At 41.7% G+C, this 16,387-nt stretch overlaps 1 protein-coding gene across 1 annotated transcript; it reads right to left on the bottom strand.

The window, feature by feature from the left end:
* Positions 1 to 633: 633 nt before the first annotated feature.
* Positions 634 to 15,974, bottom strand: trappc11 (trafficking protein particle complex subunit 11). Its single transcript, XM_044126683.1, has 30 exons — positions 15,655 to 15,974; positions 14,330 to 14,555; positions 13,334 to 13,503; positions 13,123 to 13,193; positions 12,733 to 12,847; positions 12,551 to 12,650; positions 12,004 to 12,077; positions 11,764 to 11,860; positions 11,436 to 11,569; positions 10,505 to 10,646; positions 9,780 to 9,873; positions 9,319 to 9,398; positions 8,701 to 8,779; positions 8,110 to 8,164; positions 7,870 to 8,015; positions 7,710 to 7,771; positions 6,987 to 7,119; positions 6,481 to 6,611; positions 5,675 to 5,800; positions 5,381 to 5,574; positions 5,155 to 5,303; positions 4,243 to 4,364; positions 4,037 to 4,156; positions 2,812 to 2,877; positions 2,484 to 2,640; positions 2,288 to 2,399; positions 2,119 to 2,210; positions 1,865 to 1,998; positions 1,245 to 1,412; positions 634 to 1,149 (listed from the first exon to the last, which is right to left on the bottom strand). Exons 2-30 carry the CDS (start codon positions 14,531 to 14,533, stop codon positions 1,105 to 1,107), a joined length of 3,372 nt encoding a protein of 1,123 aa, XP_043982618.1. The 5' UTR covers positions 14,534 to 14,555; positions 15,655 to 15,974; the 3' UTR covers positions 634 to 1,104.
* Positions 15,975 to 16,387: the final 413 nt, after the last annotated feature.

Genomic DNA, 16,387 nt, shown 5'->3' with positions numbered 1-16,387 from the left:
TGGCAACAAGGTTTCATTTGAACAACTAGCAGCAGGCAATGGCATCCTCAAAAATCAAACCAGAACCATTCAGACTGGACAAGGGTCATATCCCCAACTCCAACATCTCTGTGCTCAGCTTTCTAACCGCACAGCCTGACAGATTAAAAGTGGGAAAAGCAAATGAGTTGGACTAGCAGTCATCCAGGTCGTGTTGCTGGGGAATGTTGTCTCTGCTATATTGGAAATTGAGCTGTTAGCATGTCTCAGTCAGAGATCTCTTCAGATTAATGGCAAGACTGATTGTTGCAGGAGATTCTTCCTGCCCACAGCTTCACCATCTATTTGAATATACTTGAGTGACATGAGTTCCAAAACTTAATTTCCGTTTGGGATAAATAACACATTTTTGAATTGAACTGAATGTTTGAACTGAAATTCCATATTGGAGGTGGAACATCATTCTTTTTGCCATATGATAGACTTTATATATTTAAAGGAAGGACAGAAAGGCCCAGAGATATTCCTGATAATTATCTGAAAGTAAAACCAGAAATCTGAAGAAAGAGCTGATCACAGAAGAATCCCTACCTTCAGTACACGAAGCTCGTTATTGTGAAAAAGTGGTTCAAAAACACACCTGAGCCAAGCACGGCCAATCAGAAATATATTTACTGATAAAAACATGGATGTGTTAAATATTTATTTCCCCCACCGAAGCCTTAACTGTGTCACATTTTTACAGTTGAGGATTCTGCAAACATGCAACAATAAGACACGGCAAGTTTTTCATTACTTCAGTATAATCACTCCTTCAACACATTCAAGTCATGGATTAATTTCCCAAATCAACACACAGCTCACATCACACCAGATTCCTCCAGGATTTCCCCGGGTAAGACGGCATCAGTTCATGTTTTTGCTGCTTACACAATTCATGTCAGCACTTTCACTCACTGGTTGTTTCACGCTGAAACAACCGTCTCCTAATGTTTGGTCGACATTTTTTACAGAATGACAAGTAACAAATAGTGTTCATCATGACGTCTCTGTGGAATGATGCATCTGAAAGAACAAACAAAATGTTGCTTGGTGGTATTTACAGTAAACAGTTTCATTCTCTTCTCAGGCTGCGGCGATGGAGGCGTCGTCTGGCTGTCGACCCTGAGGCTGGACACAAAGAAGCAAGATGGCGTTTAAGTCAGAACCGAAACGCTGAAGTTCAGGGGAGAAAGGGCTCAGAGGGGGGCGGCACAGCCGGTTACCTTGACAAAGATACGCTGAGGCAGGAAGCGTCTCAGTGCGGGGCTGCTGGACGTCGGACAGCGCGGCAGGCTGATGTTGAGCTGCGGTAGTGTTTGGTAACCAGCCATCAGTGGGTAGTAATTATACAACATCTGCTGCTCTGTGCTGGGGAGGACCCGCAGACGCACCTGTGTAGCAACACACACAACCAATTTTCTTAATTTTGGGAGATTGGTGATAGGCCGACTTTTACATGGGAAGCTGACCTTATCCACTGATGTAATCTACGGCGCTCACAGGAGGAGCACTGTCCTCTGAAGAGAGAGGTTTGACTGGTAGACCAAACCACCAGGTCATGGCTGCACATTTACAGTTAACAATGGTTACTCCACTGTTGCCAATTCAGCAACTTTCTTGCTATATTGAGCAACACTTCAGACCAAAAAAATTGGTATCGGCCAAAATCGAAATCGGCAATCAGCCAGAAAGCTGTAATTGGTGCAACCCTACTGCTACTGTACTTGGCTGTTTTATAAGCTTTCAGTTGAAGCTTTGGTTATCGTCTGATGAGAAATCTTCAAGTAGTTTGACATTATATTCATGCTCTTATTTTGAAGTGGGTGGAGGTATGATGTCACACCTGTTTGAGTCCAGAGAACATGAAGGCATCCGACGGGTCAACAGCTATCTCCACCTCCTGCACCTGAGACGTCCTGTTCTCGATGTGGTAACGAACTGGAAGGGAGTCTCTGACCCGCCCGAACGAAGGCAGATCTGACACACACACCCACACACACACACACACACACACACACACACAACATGGCTGGTTGAGGGCGGAGTTGAAAACAGGTAGTTTGGTAGGACATAGAGAGAAGTGAGGCATGTACTGACCAGCATAGATGTAAAGAGGGACAGACTCCAGGATGACATGAGGTAGCGTGACTGTAGTCTGGATGAGAGGGCTGTCTGCGCTGGAACACTTCCTGTTCAACACAGCAGACCTCTTAAGACACGCCTTCATTCACACCAGTGTTCCTCTGGATGTGTGTGTTCAACATACCTCCTCCATGAGACGACGTACTGTCCTGTCGCCACCGTGTTGCTGCTGCTGGTGTCTGCAGGACATCGAAGACAGAAGCACTCACTGGCGCTTTCTCCTGTCTGCAGAACCACTGAACACACAAACGCAGCATCGTCAGCCCTGTCGCCGTAGTAGCTGTAACCCTGTAGCCCATCACCCTGAGCTGTCCTGGTACCTTGCTGCAGCTGGGACTGGAGCTGCGGCGTGCTGCTGGTCACCGTCAGCAGCTGCAGGGAAGACGAGCTCAGCAGGAGAGGCCAGGGTGAAGACGAGAGGATGTCCGTCATCAGCAGGAAGGGAATGTCCACTGCTACCTGCTCTAACGGCTCGAACTGGACACACACACACACACACACACACACACACACACAGAGAGTATGATCATGACGGAGTCCTCTGCTTGCTATGAACCTCAACATAAAGTCCTCATAACTGCAATCTGTGCTAGTCGATATGGCAACATTTATAAAACGTTTAAAAACATCTTCATGTGAGCTCCAGACCTTTGTAGATACAAACTTGACCGACACTTCAAATGGGACTACGGTCTCCACGGTCACCGTCTCATCCTGGAACACACAGAAAAAAAACAGAAAACAGCTGATAATTTCTCTACACAGGACAGAAAACACTAGTTATGCATGTATTTCTAAATAACTAAGAAAATAATTGAAAAGTTCTTATTTCAGGAATTAAAAGAGAAAAATGATTCATTATACAATGATATATATATATATATATATATATATATATATATATATATATATATATATATATATATTTTAGTTATTGAGAAATGGAATGAAAACTCCAAATATATCAATAAAAAAATTTATTAGACAACATCTTTGTTTACAAATACAAAGGAACAGAACACAAAATATGAAAAAGTATGCCAGGAATATAATGTTCATGTTCTGGTCTACACAAGTGTTCAAAGTGGGGGCCACTAGGGGGCGCTAGGAGGACTTCAGACAGCTGGAAGGAAGATCAGGGGAAAAAAGCAAGAAAATAAGAAAGAATCCAATGAACTTTTAATCATTATTTCCTTTTACTTATAAAATCTGTTTTTCAATTATACTTAAAATTATAGGTGTAATTTAATAAAAGGTTATTTGCTGTGGTAATCTTTCTGACTAGCTGCCAGTCAAATTTATCAAGCTGTTCTGCTCATTTATGCTAAACCATAGAAATAATTATTGAACAGAGAACAAAAACAGTTTAAAAGTCTGTGTCTCTCTGTATTCTGTAACATTGTCTGTGGATCATCAGAGGAGGGTCCCAGCCAGAAGCTGAAGCTGTTTGGGGTCCATGGCATGAAAACGTTTAAGAACCTCTGAGGAAAACCGACAGTCAAAAACCCTCCCTGCTAACACAGCTGGCCGTTTACAGAGAGCTGTCTGAGTGCATGTTAATATATAATTGAGTGGAAGGAAAATGTGTGGTAGAAAAAGCTGCTGAGGAAACAGGTTGTGGACAGAAGCTGGAGTCAGAGCTTCAAGTTTCTTTTCTCAGAAAGTAAGTAACTTCTTCTTATTGCTCTGGAGCGAATTTAAATCCCTCAGAAATTGAATGCTGGTTTTTATCATCATCAACAGAAAGAAAAGCAAGAAATATTTCCCTCTGGGTATAATGAGTCAATGTAAGTTCCCCATTTTGAATCAAATTACTGAAATACATAAATAATGCTCTCCTATGCTGAGCTGCAGAACAGAGGAGCCTCTCTACCTTATGACAGTTGCAGACAATATGTCGTCCTTCCACAGCGGTATCGATGCTGTAGGCCACATGGAACAAGAAGATCCTCGGCCCGGTCGACACACACCTCATGTACACACACTTCTCCAGCTGGAGTCAAACAGAAGACACGGTTACCGGAAGAGAGAAGCTGTGGAGCCTCTGGTGTGTGTGTGTGTGTGTGTGTGTGTATATACCTTCTCTCCTGGTGTCAGATCTCCCAGAGGCACATCGGTGAGCAGAGCGGGCGCGTTGTCGTCACACACACTGGACCCGTCCAGGGTCACATGGGTGGTCTGTCCTAAACCAGCCTCCTGGCCTGAAAACACAGAGTGAAGCTCATTCTCACACAGTCACAGAATGTTGTTTTATGACGTCAAAATATAATATGGATATGATGTTTTGTGACTGATTTATAGAGATTAAACTTACAGATTCAGTTAATGAATTAAAATATTACTGAAAAGAATATTTATTTCAGAAACTTTATCATTATGCAAGACATTATGTAGATTAAATACACAGGTGGATATTTTCCAGCGTTTATTTTTGTCATTTATGATGATTTTCTGTGAATCATTAATGAAAACATATTTAAAATTAGAATCAGACCAATAAAAAAAACTATTTCTAAAAACAGAAATGTGGGCTTAATGAAAAGTATCGTTAATACCTGCTTAAAGGTTGATATAAAAGTTACTTTTAATCTGACAATGAGCCTCATCAGAAAGCATCTTCTAACATATTGTACATGACTGGACAATAAGTCATTAGAAATATGTATTGCAATAGACAAGTGATCAATATCAACATATAAAACTTCTGAATTTTCACTAAGCTAATAAACAGAACCGCACTGCATTCTGGGAGATGTATGCAGAGGAAAGTCTTTAGCTGCTCAACCTCTCGCAGCAAGCTAAGCTAGGTGGCATCAACTAACTCGCTCGCTCCTTGGTTACCTAGCAACAACCTGTTGAGTAACTTGAGCAGTGTCTCATCACTGCTTAAGAATAAACAACAACCGCATGGAGAGAAAACTGTGGATAAAGTTTTAAAGTCCTTCAGATATTTAAAACAAACAACTAAATATGGAGGATAAACGAGTGAACCTGGTTTGAGGCCAGCAGTGAGTTTAACATCCTTCGCCACAACGTCCTCCTGTGATTGGACGGTGAGGCTGATGCAGAACATCTCATTGGTGAGTGCAGGAGGCTGGTGGCTGAGCTGGACACAGATCCTGGGAACTCTGGAGATAATCCTGGACAGAAGCAGACAGCAGCAGGTCAGCTCACGGTCAGCTCACGGGCCTGCAGCAAGCTGAGGTCAGGACATTACATGGTGCTGTGTTGCAGCGTCAAGCTGTCCCAGTCTAATTCCTGGCGTGCCTCGTTGCCCCGTGCCCATCGCCGTGACGACCTGCTGGCCTGCAGGGCCTCCTGGGTGGAGGCAGCGTCTCCACCGGCCCCTCTCCAGCTCAGGAACACACAGCGGCCACTGTCGCCGCCCAGCATCATCTCTATACCCGTCATCTGCACACACACAATCAGTCATGGCTCCTGCTACAGCTTCCCTCTCTGTCACACAAACACACACACACACACACACGCCTACATACAAGCATCGGATTACCTCCACTTTTTTACCCACGTCTTCAGTTTTAGCCACAAAGCTGAAATTGTAGCATCGGGGTTTCCCTGGTAACAGCGTCATGCTGTCCTGACCTGATGATTCCACCACACACCACTGGTTGTATTCCTGTGGATGAAACCAGACTGACTCCAACTGTTCTGGATGAAACGGTTTGCATCAGTAGGATGTTTCACTCTGTCTGTATTCAGGTAAACTGTTACATTTAAAGTGGGGGTGAACTTTAAAGTTAACAATATGTACACCATTAAATATTGAATATGGAAAACTGAAGATCCCCTGCACTGAAGCCCATTGAAAACCTCCTGGTAATTCTATCAAATACTGATTTCTGAACTCTTCCTGAGATCAAATATTAGTATTGTTGTTTCTAAATGAACATAAACTTTGCATTATTTCAGGTCTGAAAACACCGCATCTTTTTTGTTACGTTGACCATTTCTCATATTCAGCAAATAAATTCTACATTTTTGCTTGTAATTTCGAAGACATGTTGTCAGTAGTTCATAGAATAAAAGAACAATGTTCATTTTACTCAAACATATATCTATAAAAAGTAAAATCAGAGCGACAGATAATTTTAAGTGGTCTGTTAAGAGTTGTAAATAATGTAAATTTGTGTGAACATACAAACATTTGTGTGTTACACCTGAATTTCCCCAGTGTGGGACAATAAAAGGCTGTTTCTATTCTATTCTCAGAATTCAGTGTGGAGTTCAGTGACTATACAGCATACATTTCTTTACTTAAATAACCGAAATGAGCTAAATTCAGAGTGTGGAGGGCACCTGGTTGCTGAGGCTGACGGTGAGCTTGCTGAATGACACGGGGTGCGGACAGTCAGCTCTGAGGAACACCTGCAGCTGGATGGGCTGGTCCACATGGAAGCTGGGCGACTGGAACCGGGCTTTGCATTGGACTGATGTGAGAGAAAGAAAAGTAACACGTGAGATACTGAGCTTCCTTATATGCTGCTTACAGTGACACAGACTTATAGAGCGGCTCAAAATTATTCATACCTCTTAAAACTAGGGGTGGTGATTGTGAACCAAACCGAAAGCTATTGGTCTTTTTTCTTTTAATTCCAACAAGCTCCACTGTTTTGCTTATTTTTTCAGGTTCTATGATAAAACTGGACATTTTTAGAGTTTTTGATCCGTTGCTTCTCATTTTAAAAATTTAAACACTGAAGTTCCCAAGGAGTTTAGCTTTGGCTTTGAAGACAAGCAGCTAACATCCCTGTTTAATTTTAAGCAGCTGCTGGAAATAAACGGCTGTGTGTGTGTTTACTAACTGAATGGGATGTAGTCCTGCATTTCCACCGTCAGCTCATTGGATCCAGACAAAGCCATGCGGTCAGTCCATAGTGACCTGGCAGCACCAACAGAAGACTGATCACATTCAGACTCGGCCTCTGGAATGTCGTTCTGCAAACAGGAGGACACAATATGAACACCTGGTGCATTGTGGGCTGTTTAGCACTCCGTGTGTGTTAGCACTCAATGGCTAAGTTATTTTAAAGGGGCAGTGTTTATATTTTCCAAGCATAAAGATAAAAATATTTTATACATTAAGTAAGACTAAAAAAAAAGTTACTTCCTGATTTAACACCTTGAAATTGGGCCTGTCTCTTTAAAAGCTGCTGCTCTCTCTGAAACTATTAACCCTTTAACAACGTTAAATCGGCATTGCACTGAGAAATATCTCCTATAATGAGCTTAACAGGTGTTTGCTAATTTCTGCTAGCTAGTCTGAAGGGGTTATGTGGGGAGTCGCTCTGAGGAGGAGCTGTGCCTTGAAGGCGGTGCTAGGTCCACTCAGGCATTTAGCACATCTGAATGGCTGTCATGGAAATGAAATGATTTCTCAAACATGCATGAAAGAATCAATGCAACACTCCAGGTATGTTTTTCATGAGGAGATAATATTATAACATGATCTAAGGTTCACAAAAGTTGACTTTACATGATCCTGCCCCTTTAATAGACGAGGTTCTGGTCTATCCTTTTGCTCTTACCATTAAAACTTTAAAGAGGTTCTTCTCTATCCTGGATTTTTGCTCCTCTTTCAGGGTAGAAGCTGAAGGACAAAACAGAAGTGGTCAAACTTAGATCTAGTTGTGGGTTTTAGTAAAACCCTCCAGTGTTATCTGTGAGGGGGATTCGGGGTCCTGGTACCTCTGCCCAGCAGCTCCATGCAGTAGATGATGTAGTCTTTGACACTGGCCATCAGATAAGCACAGTGCAGAGCTGTGGTCAATATGGCCGTCAGCAGAGGCCACCAGCGCTCTGTGCGATAGTCACACATGACGTAGTCCAGCAGCCTGACCAAACACAAACACAGAGCATGAAGCATGTAGCATGTAGCAGCTGCTCCTTGACAAGCTAACAGTGGAACACATGCAGCATGGCGCTCACTTTAATGCTTTGGTGTAATCTTTAGCATGGTAGTATTCCTCTCCCATCTGCACCACTGCAAAGGAGAAAGAAAATAAAGCTCAGATACAAGATGGTCAACAGGAGTCATGATCTGCATATGGTAGTAAGTAGAGATGCACCAATTTGAAAATTTATGCCGATATCAATAACCAATATCAATATTGCTGTTATGACTGATAAACAATATTTACGACATGATATATATTGTAAGGTTGCAACTAATGATTATTTTAGTTATCTGATACTCTGAATTATCTCACGTTCTCACTGAAACCAGGAAGATAGATCACATAACACCAGTTTTAAAGTCTCTCCACTGGCTCCCTGTAGCTCAAAGAATAGACTTTAAAATACTGTTGTTAGTTTATAAATCACTGAATGGTTTAGCACCACAATACATTAAAGATCTGGTAATTGAGTAAGCAGATAAAAAACTGCCTCATTTTGCAGTTTCATTTAAGCTTTTTATACAATACTAGAAATGTTAGAATAATATTAGAAATATATTAAAATATGCAAATAAATAAATGTTTTTATTCAAGAAAGCAAACATTTTAGACAAACACTTACTGAGGTGACTCTTCATTCGAGGGCACTTGTACTTCTTGAACTGGGCCACAGCATTACTGAGAAGTGCTATTATCAGCTCCTGTGAAGGCAGACGCAGACACAGTGGGTTTTACTTCAGCAGACCGGAGCAGCAGAAGGTGTTCACAGCGTTCATTAAATCAGAAGCTACCTGAAACCAGGACTGGGCTTCAGAACACATGCTGCAGGAGATCCATCCAGTGGATGATGATCACCATTTTTGAAGCCATTTAAGGTTTTTCCATCTGCTTCTGCTTGTTTATTACATTTTCAGAAAGTGTTTTGAACTTCAGCAAAAAGGTTCAGCTTACAGCATTCACTCTGCATTTGAGCAGGAAATGCTTTTTCTAGTTCTATACTGAGATACATATAGAGATGATGTAAAAAGAAAGAACATGTTTTAAATTCTGCTGTTCCACATATGTGGGAGTTTTAATAGATTTGTATAGATGACTCAAATGAGTTCACTTCACTTGTGTTTCATAAATAATGTCTGTGGATTCAGTGGCATTTTTTGAAACCTGTTGCTGCTATTAACTAGATGGAGTTGTGACTATGATGAAGAGCAGCTTCCATAAACCCAGATGGGAATTTCCTTACAGAGTGTGGGACATCTCTCTCCTTAATCTGCAGAGCCAGGATCCCCAGCTTCTCCTTCTCTGGATCTGTTGGATCAATACCTAGAAATCACAACAATGGTGAGAGTTCAGACGGCCTTTCATGCAAACCCTGTGTCAGCTTCTTAATCAGGTGGAGAACTTTACTTTAAATTGATTTTTATTGACTGAAGACCTTCAAAGTGATCTGAAGCAACAACTTTCAAAACTTTCAATACAGAAATACTTTATTCATCCTAAAGATAAATGAATGTTATTCCAACTCTTATTGTCCAAGTATGCCACAGATAGGCTAAAAGTCTTCATGTGTTTGTGTGTGTGTGTGTGTGTGTGTGTGTGTGTGTGAATGAGTGTGTAGGACATTTTAGATTTAGTGATGCTGCTTTAGAGTCCAGATCTGGTCCAGGTCTAGTTTAGTAGTTCAGGGTAAAAAGAAAAACATACTCTGGTGCCCTTGTCTCCAAGGTCTCTGTCCATAGAAGTCCAGTCCTCCACTCTGGGTGTCCAGGGGATCTGGGGAAGGATAGGTCGTCCCCGCCTGCAGAAACCAACAGTGAATCCCTCAGGTCAAAGGTAACCAAACGTTTTGCCCTGGAGGCCAAAACTGGCAAAATAAAACTACAGGCAGTGTGGTATTTTCTTTAAATTAAAAATGCCACACTTTGGACCCACCTCCCCTAGTCAATACATATTTGGGAAAACTGATACTTATTTATGCATTCTGACCTTTCATCCACACAAAAACTCAATTTAATATCAGGAAAAACAATTATTTATAAAAAGTTTGAACAAAGAGAAAATTCTATTTGTGTTTGCATCCCAAAATGGGAAAATTGAGTCATAGGGTTCTGTGCATTACAGTCTGCAACAAATAATGCGACAATATATCCACATACTTTCTTTGACGTGATTTCTAGACCACACGGATCCACTGGTGACATATTTAACTCCTGTCAGAAAGTCATGGTTGTTTTGAAGCATTCAGATTGGCTGACAGGTTTTACTTTTGCGCTACACTGCCCTCTGTGGGTGTGGCATGTTTATAACGATGCTCAGGAATGGATTTGTGTGGGTTCATGAGGGTGAAAATTGTTCTGAAACCCATCTGGTGTGCATGATGTTATTTTTGTAGAATGATGTGGAGGATATATTTGCTAGGTGTGTCTGACCTGACAGAGCTGCTGGGCCATCTGCTTCCTGTCCTGGCTGTAACAAGCGGCCTGCTGGTAGTAGAAACCCGGGTTCTGAGTCTGGATGGCGGTCAGTCCCAACTTTATGGCCTCATCAAACAACTCGCCAAAAGACTGGAACCTGGTGGAGAGCAAAACGCTGTCTGAGGCCTGATGAACAGCCTGCACATGTTTACAGCACTGTCTGGCTTCAGGACTCATCAGGTCTTTGACTCTGATACCAGTCAGTGGTTCGCTCTCCCCCAGCACCCTTCTGACCTCATTAAGGCTCACACACACTCACACTCACACACACACACACACACGCCCACACACGCACACACACACACGCACGCAATCATGCAAGGCTTTCTGATACGCATCTATGACAGAAATACATAAGTTGTTTTTTTTTCCTATTAGAATATGTAGGACACACTGCAAAAACACAAAATCTTACCAAGTATTTTTGGTCTAATTTCTATAGTAAATATCTTAGTACACGTGAAATAAGAGTAACTAACTTACAAGACACTTTTTAGCAGGATATATTAGAAGCTTGTTTTAGGCTTTTGCACCATCACTGAGTCACCTGGTGCCTCAGGCACTAAGCTTGTTGCAATAAGCAAGAAATCCATTAATCATATGATAAATAAAAAAAGCAACTATTTGTTCATTGTGTACATCCACTCCCATTTGCACATGAGAAACACTTCAACCAGACATTTTCCAGACATAGTTCTAAACTCACAGGAAACAGCCATGTTGTTTCCAGATTCTAAAATGGGGCGAATACATCCTGAGTGTGACATGTTCCACTCTTATTAATTATTGAACTAACACTCTCAACTAGAGTGTACAGGTTTCCCTCTCCTGATGGTGCCTTAGCTTTTTCATGGTGATGTGTTTAAGTGCAGCGTGTGCATCTCACTGTTTGGACATCCATGCAGAGTGCTCGAAGGCCAGCTCGGCGCAGCCGATCTTCTTCTTACACAGGTCAATGTGCTTCCTGAACTGAGCTATGGCGTCTAGAGGAGTGTTGTGCTGGAAACACAGGCGGCAGATCTGCAGAGGTTTTACACACACACACACACACACACACACACACACGCCCACGCACACACACACACACACACACACACACACACACACACACACATACAAAAAAAAACATGAAACACCGGGGGTCTCCAGACATCAAACTGAACCGATCCACTCAGTCTAATGATACATCTGGACTCAGAGGAGCAGGACTGGACCTTGTAGTTGATGAATCCTGCCATGGTCTTGATCTCCAGCATGTTGGTCTCATGCGCTCTGAGCTCATGCACCAGGCTGTAAGCAGCTCTGTAGTACCTGCAGCCACAGAGACAAATGGGTCACTTCTCAGCAGCTCTAGGTCACAGCAGTGATAACATGATTATCTTAGATAATTCTTGTTTCTCCCTTAAAACAGCAGAAATATGTAAAAGGGTTTAAATGTCATGATTTAAACTTACTTGAGAGCGTTCTGGGTGTCCTGCTTCAGTTCACTGAGGAAAGCCATTTTAAACTGATGTCTGACAAACAGCAGCTGCCATGAGCAACAGCAGGAGGAAACACACACACACACCGGGGGAGAGAGGAGCATTACATGTGCATGATAACACACTCAACACTGTTCACTTTATTGATTTAAAAAACAAAAAGAAAACCCATGTTTGATTTTCTGTCCACTTCAGCATGATATTTTACTGCCACAGTTTATCCTGGGTTTGTCCACATTACACCAGTTCAAGAAATTCATGTTTGTTTTAAAGTATTAAATGCTGTTCACTGTGAAAATATGGCAGATATTTGTACAGTAGGCTGACTTTACTGACAACAGTAAGGAAAGAAGGGAAGGAATGAAAGATGTAGAGGAGGATACAGCATTTTGACAACAAAGGGAATAAAGTTTGGAAACATCAATATTTTTCCCTACTTTTATTGTCTTCAGACCTTAAAACTAAACGCCTTGTCTGCGGTTGTAACGTGGCAGAGCGGGGAGTCAGCAGCCAGGCCTACCTGGTGGGTGGTCTTGTTGAGGAACTCCTTATGGGATTTGACCCGACGGATCTCTGTGTAGTAGTAGGTCTGAGCGTGCTCATAGAAGGCGTTCTCCAACCTTAGAGGCGACACCAACACACAGGAAGCTGAGCTCACACTCCAGCCAATCAGACCCACCCGGCTGCAGGCGCTTCCTGTACCTTATGATGTAGCCCACCAGGTGGTCGGTGTGAGGCAGGACAAACAGGCTCTTCCCAGACAGGTCGCAGGAGCTACAGAGAGCTGAGGCTCTCTCTGACGCCACCAGGTCCTCTCCTGTCAACACACACATCACTCAGACAGGAACCACATGGAATGCTGGGAAAACACAAAGGTAATCAGCTTCACACATACACACAAACACAGCACATCCACTTGCCCACCAGGTCATGTCTGCATGTCTGTAGTTAGCAATGGTCACCCAACTGTTAACAACTCAGCACTACATTCTGCTGGGTTTCTACATGAGATCCCAATCAATACACAAACCAAGAAGAAAAGGTGAAAAAAACTTCAGAGGGTGTGATTACTTTTGTGAGACGTTGTTTTACCTGGAGGTAGAGGAGTTTTCTTTTGGATTAAAACCACAGCCACTTTGGTGTTTCTGCCCTGCAGACTGGTCCTACAGCCAAACAGAACCAGTTCCAGTTCGGTTAAAACCCGTTTTGCTAGCCACACACCTAAGCTAACTCATACTGCATCTTAGTATGGATCAGACAGTGTTACTGTAACATGAGCACAGTAATAACCACGCCTCCCAACCTGACAATTTCCACTTTAGTTGCGCATTCCGACTGCTTCTCCTTCCACTGCGGGTCGTCCCAGTCCAGCTCATAGAACAGAACCACCAGGGCAGGAACCAGGTTCAGGTGTTTGTTCATCCAGCCGGTTTTCACGATGCCTTTCGGGATGTACCACTCATACGATGTTCGCTGGGCACACAAGACAAAATATTCATGGCAACTAAAAAGAAAAAAAAAGTGTATTCCTTTTTTCATTGGCTGCTTTTAAATGTTGGTGCAGTAATCAGAGGGTCTTAAACTACTACTAGTGATGTAGAAAGATCATGTATAGAAATATAGTTATAATTTTGAGATATTCAATTCAATTCAATTCAGAAATTTTTTATTACCCAAAAGTAAATCGAATGTTGCCGTAACTCTCTTTATCAAAGTATTTTAGAGTCATTATGGATGGTGAAGTTGTGGGAAGGAAAGATCTCCAGTAGCAGTCAGTCTTGGAACAGATATGAAGAGGTTTCTGACTGAAGATTGTTGCTAACATGCTAACAGCCAAGTATCTGTGTAGCAGACCACATTTCACATTAACATGTCCTGGATGACTCCATCAGTTGTTATAGATCAGGTACTATTTGGACTTTTGAGATGCTATTCAGCTGCTCCAAGTTGTAAAAACAGTAGTTTGTTGCAAAGGTTACACATTATAGCAACCACTGAAAAGTAAAAAACTAAGAGCAAAATTCCTTCCAGCTGCACAGCGTCCAGAACCAGAGAGAATAATTGTACAAAAAGCAACTCCTCCACCCAAAAACAAATGAACAAATTCTAGAAACAGAACTAATCAGAACTAACATAAGAGAGCTACTCCAACATGCCTCCACATTAAACATATCTGTTTAAATCTATCTTGCTGAAAGCATGTCACTAATCTAACATTGGTTAAAAGCTTCCTGATCAGAGGTCAGAAAGGTCGGCTCCTCTGTATGTCACTAAACACATCTCTGAAGCCGCTGCTCACCTTAGTGCGGCATTTGGGATACTCATGATCTCCTGGGAGAACCTTGAAAGAGATGGGGACTCTGTCAGCGCGCCGGTTGGCACAGAAAGCGTCCCAGATGGCGCGATGCACCGCGTTGTACACCACATCCAGACCGGTTAAAGCTACGAAAGCCATGGGCCGGCAGCATAGCTCTGGGGGAAGCTCCCACTGGGATCCTGCCATCACAATGGTTCAGCAGACAGACCTGATGAGGAGCAACACGTCAGTACAGGGAGGCTGACACTCAGTCTTTAGGATTCTGACCGCCCACCAGGTAGAGTCTGTAGTTAGCAATAGTCACCCCACTGTTACCAACTCAGCAACTTTCTTACAATATTTAACAGAATTTCAGACAAAAAAAAGTGCAATCAGTGGACCCCTAGTTACAATCTTTATTATTTGTTATTACTGGATGAACCTTTGAGAAATTCAGATAATAATATAAACATAATCAGAGGATCAGATGCATTATGCATTATATCTTTTAATCATTCTTATATGTTGATCCAACAAACCCATGCTTCTTTTAATCACTGGTTACTTCATAAAGCAAACAGAACATTTTCAACTATATTGAAAATATCTACTGTTATGACATGAGTATGTGCTAACTTAGAATATTCTTCAATGTAATTTTAAAAGATATGGATAAAAATATATATATCCTGAATGAACTAATGCAAGATTGGCTAAATAAAGGAACTGTGACAAGTTAATTAGGCATAATTTATTCTAACAGTTAACAGGTAAATGAACACAGATCGTTACAAAAGTGTTTCAAGGGAATAAAGACTTTTTAGATTCATTCACTTTAAAATGAGTTATATACAATTTTTGCATACTAATTTTTCAACAGTTTGGTGAATAGCACAAAAATAAAAAAAGTTGACTCAAAAGCGGTATTGGATGGAGTTAAATCAATGACATATCGGAAAATAGCAGACAGAAGAAAAGTCCAATCGAACTGCAGCATAAACAGAGTTTGTGAACAGCAGGTCACAAGACTGAGAGGTTAGACTGAGAGGTTAACAGTGACAGGTCTGTTTACCGGGTCCAGCCCGAAGCCCAGCCCGGGTTACAACAATTCATGTGACAGCAACATGGAAACCTGCAGGACCTCCACAGACAGGCTGCCAGTGGGGATTTTAGATCATACAGATAATCCAGTCGTGCAGAAGCTCAAATCTTAAAGCGAAAGCGGAACTAATATAACCGGGCTAAGCTAACACATAGCATTTGGTAATTTTGTATAAGAAAAAAAATCCTTATTCTAAACGTGATCAAGAAGGTTTGGAGTAGAATACCTCAGTGACATCTTTTTAGGCGACTTGCTGACAGCAGCGCAGCAGGCTCAGGCTGCACTTCATGGACTGAAACAGAGAAGCTAGGAGCTAGCTAGCTAGCTAGCTACTGCTGGGCGAGGCCACTGAGCCTCAACGCACTTCTAACCGGAAGCTGTCCGGTTCTGCTGTCGGTTAATTCCTCTTCTGCTCATCAGCGCACAGCTCATCACTAACCTGACAACCTCAACCAAACTGAAAATACCAGCTTTTCTAGCCGGCAGCGACAACAACAAACTCCGGAGCTAGTTAGCTACCTCCGGTTAATTATTACTTCCGGCTCAACTTCTCAAAATAAAAGGGACAAATTGTAGAAGTTTAGAAAAAAAATAATGAAAAAAATAAGGACAGCTGTCTTATCGCTGCTTTGCACAAATGTCCAAACTTTATGCTAATATAACAATTATTTGATTTTATAATTTAAATTCCTCTAGCCTTGTTGATGATTTCTGTTTATTTTTTTCACACTGTTGTTTGTTTTGTATTGTCATAGACATTTTTTGCTCAGTTTATCTGTGAAATGTGCCTTATTATACTGTTTTTTTGTTTGTTTGTTTGTTTTATCTCCGATAAAGTTTTTTTTTAATGAAGGAAAGCTGTCGAGAAGTACGACTGGCAAAGGTAAGAATAACTAGAAATACACAGATAGACTTAAACATAATAAAAGTATTATATAAACTGAATAACTGACTGTTAT

The sequence above is a fragment of the Gambusia affinis genome, linkage group LG09, assembly GCF_019740435.1.
Source record: "Gambusia affinis linkage group LG09, SWU_Gaff_1.0, whole genome shotgun sequence".
In the NCBI taxonomy this organism is placed as follows: domain Eukaryota; kingdom Metazoa; phylum Chordata; class Actinopteri; order Cyprinodontiformes; family Poeciliidae; genus Gambusia; species Gambusia affinis.
This window is presented reverse-complemented; position numbering and strand designations above follow the sequence as displayed.

Coding starts and splice junctions, on each gene's coding strand:
- trappc11 (XM_044126683.1), bottom strand. CDS start 14,533: ATGGCAGGATCCCAGTGGGAGCTTCCCCCAGAGCTATGCTGCCGGCCC. Junction 12,848..13,122: donor GAAAACTCCTCTACCTCCAG/GTAAAACAACGT, acceptor GTGTGTTGACAG/GAGAGGACCTGGTGGCGTCA. Junction 8,016..8,109: donor GATTACACCAAAGCATTAAA/GTGAGCGCCATG, acceptor GTGTTTGGTCAG/GCTGCTGGACTACGTCATGT.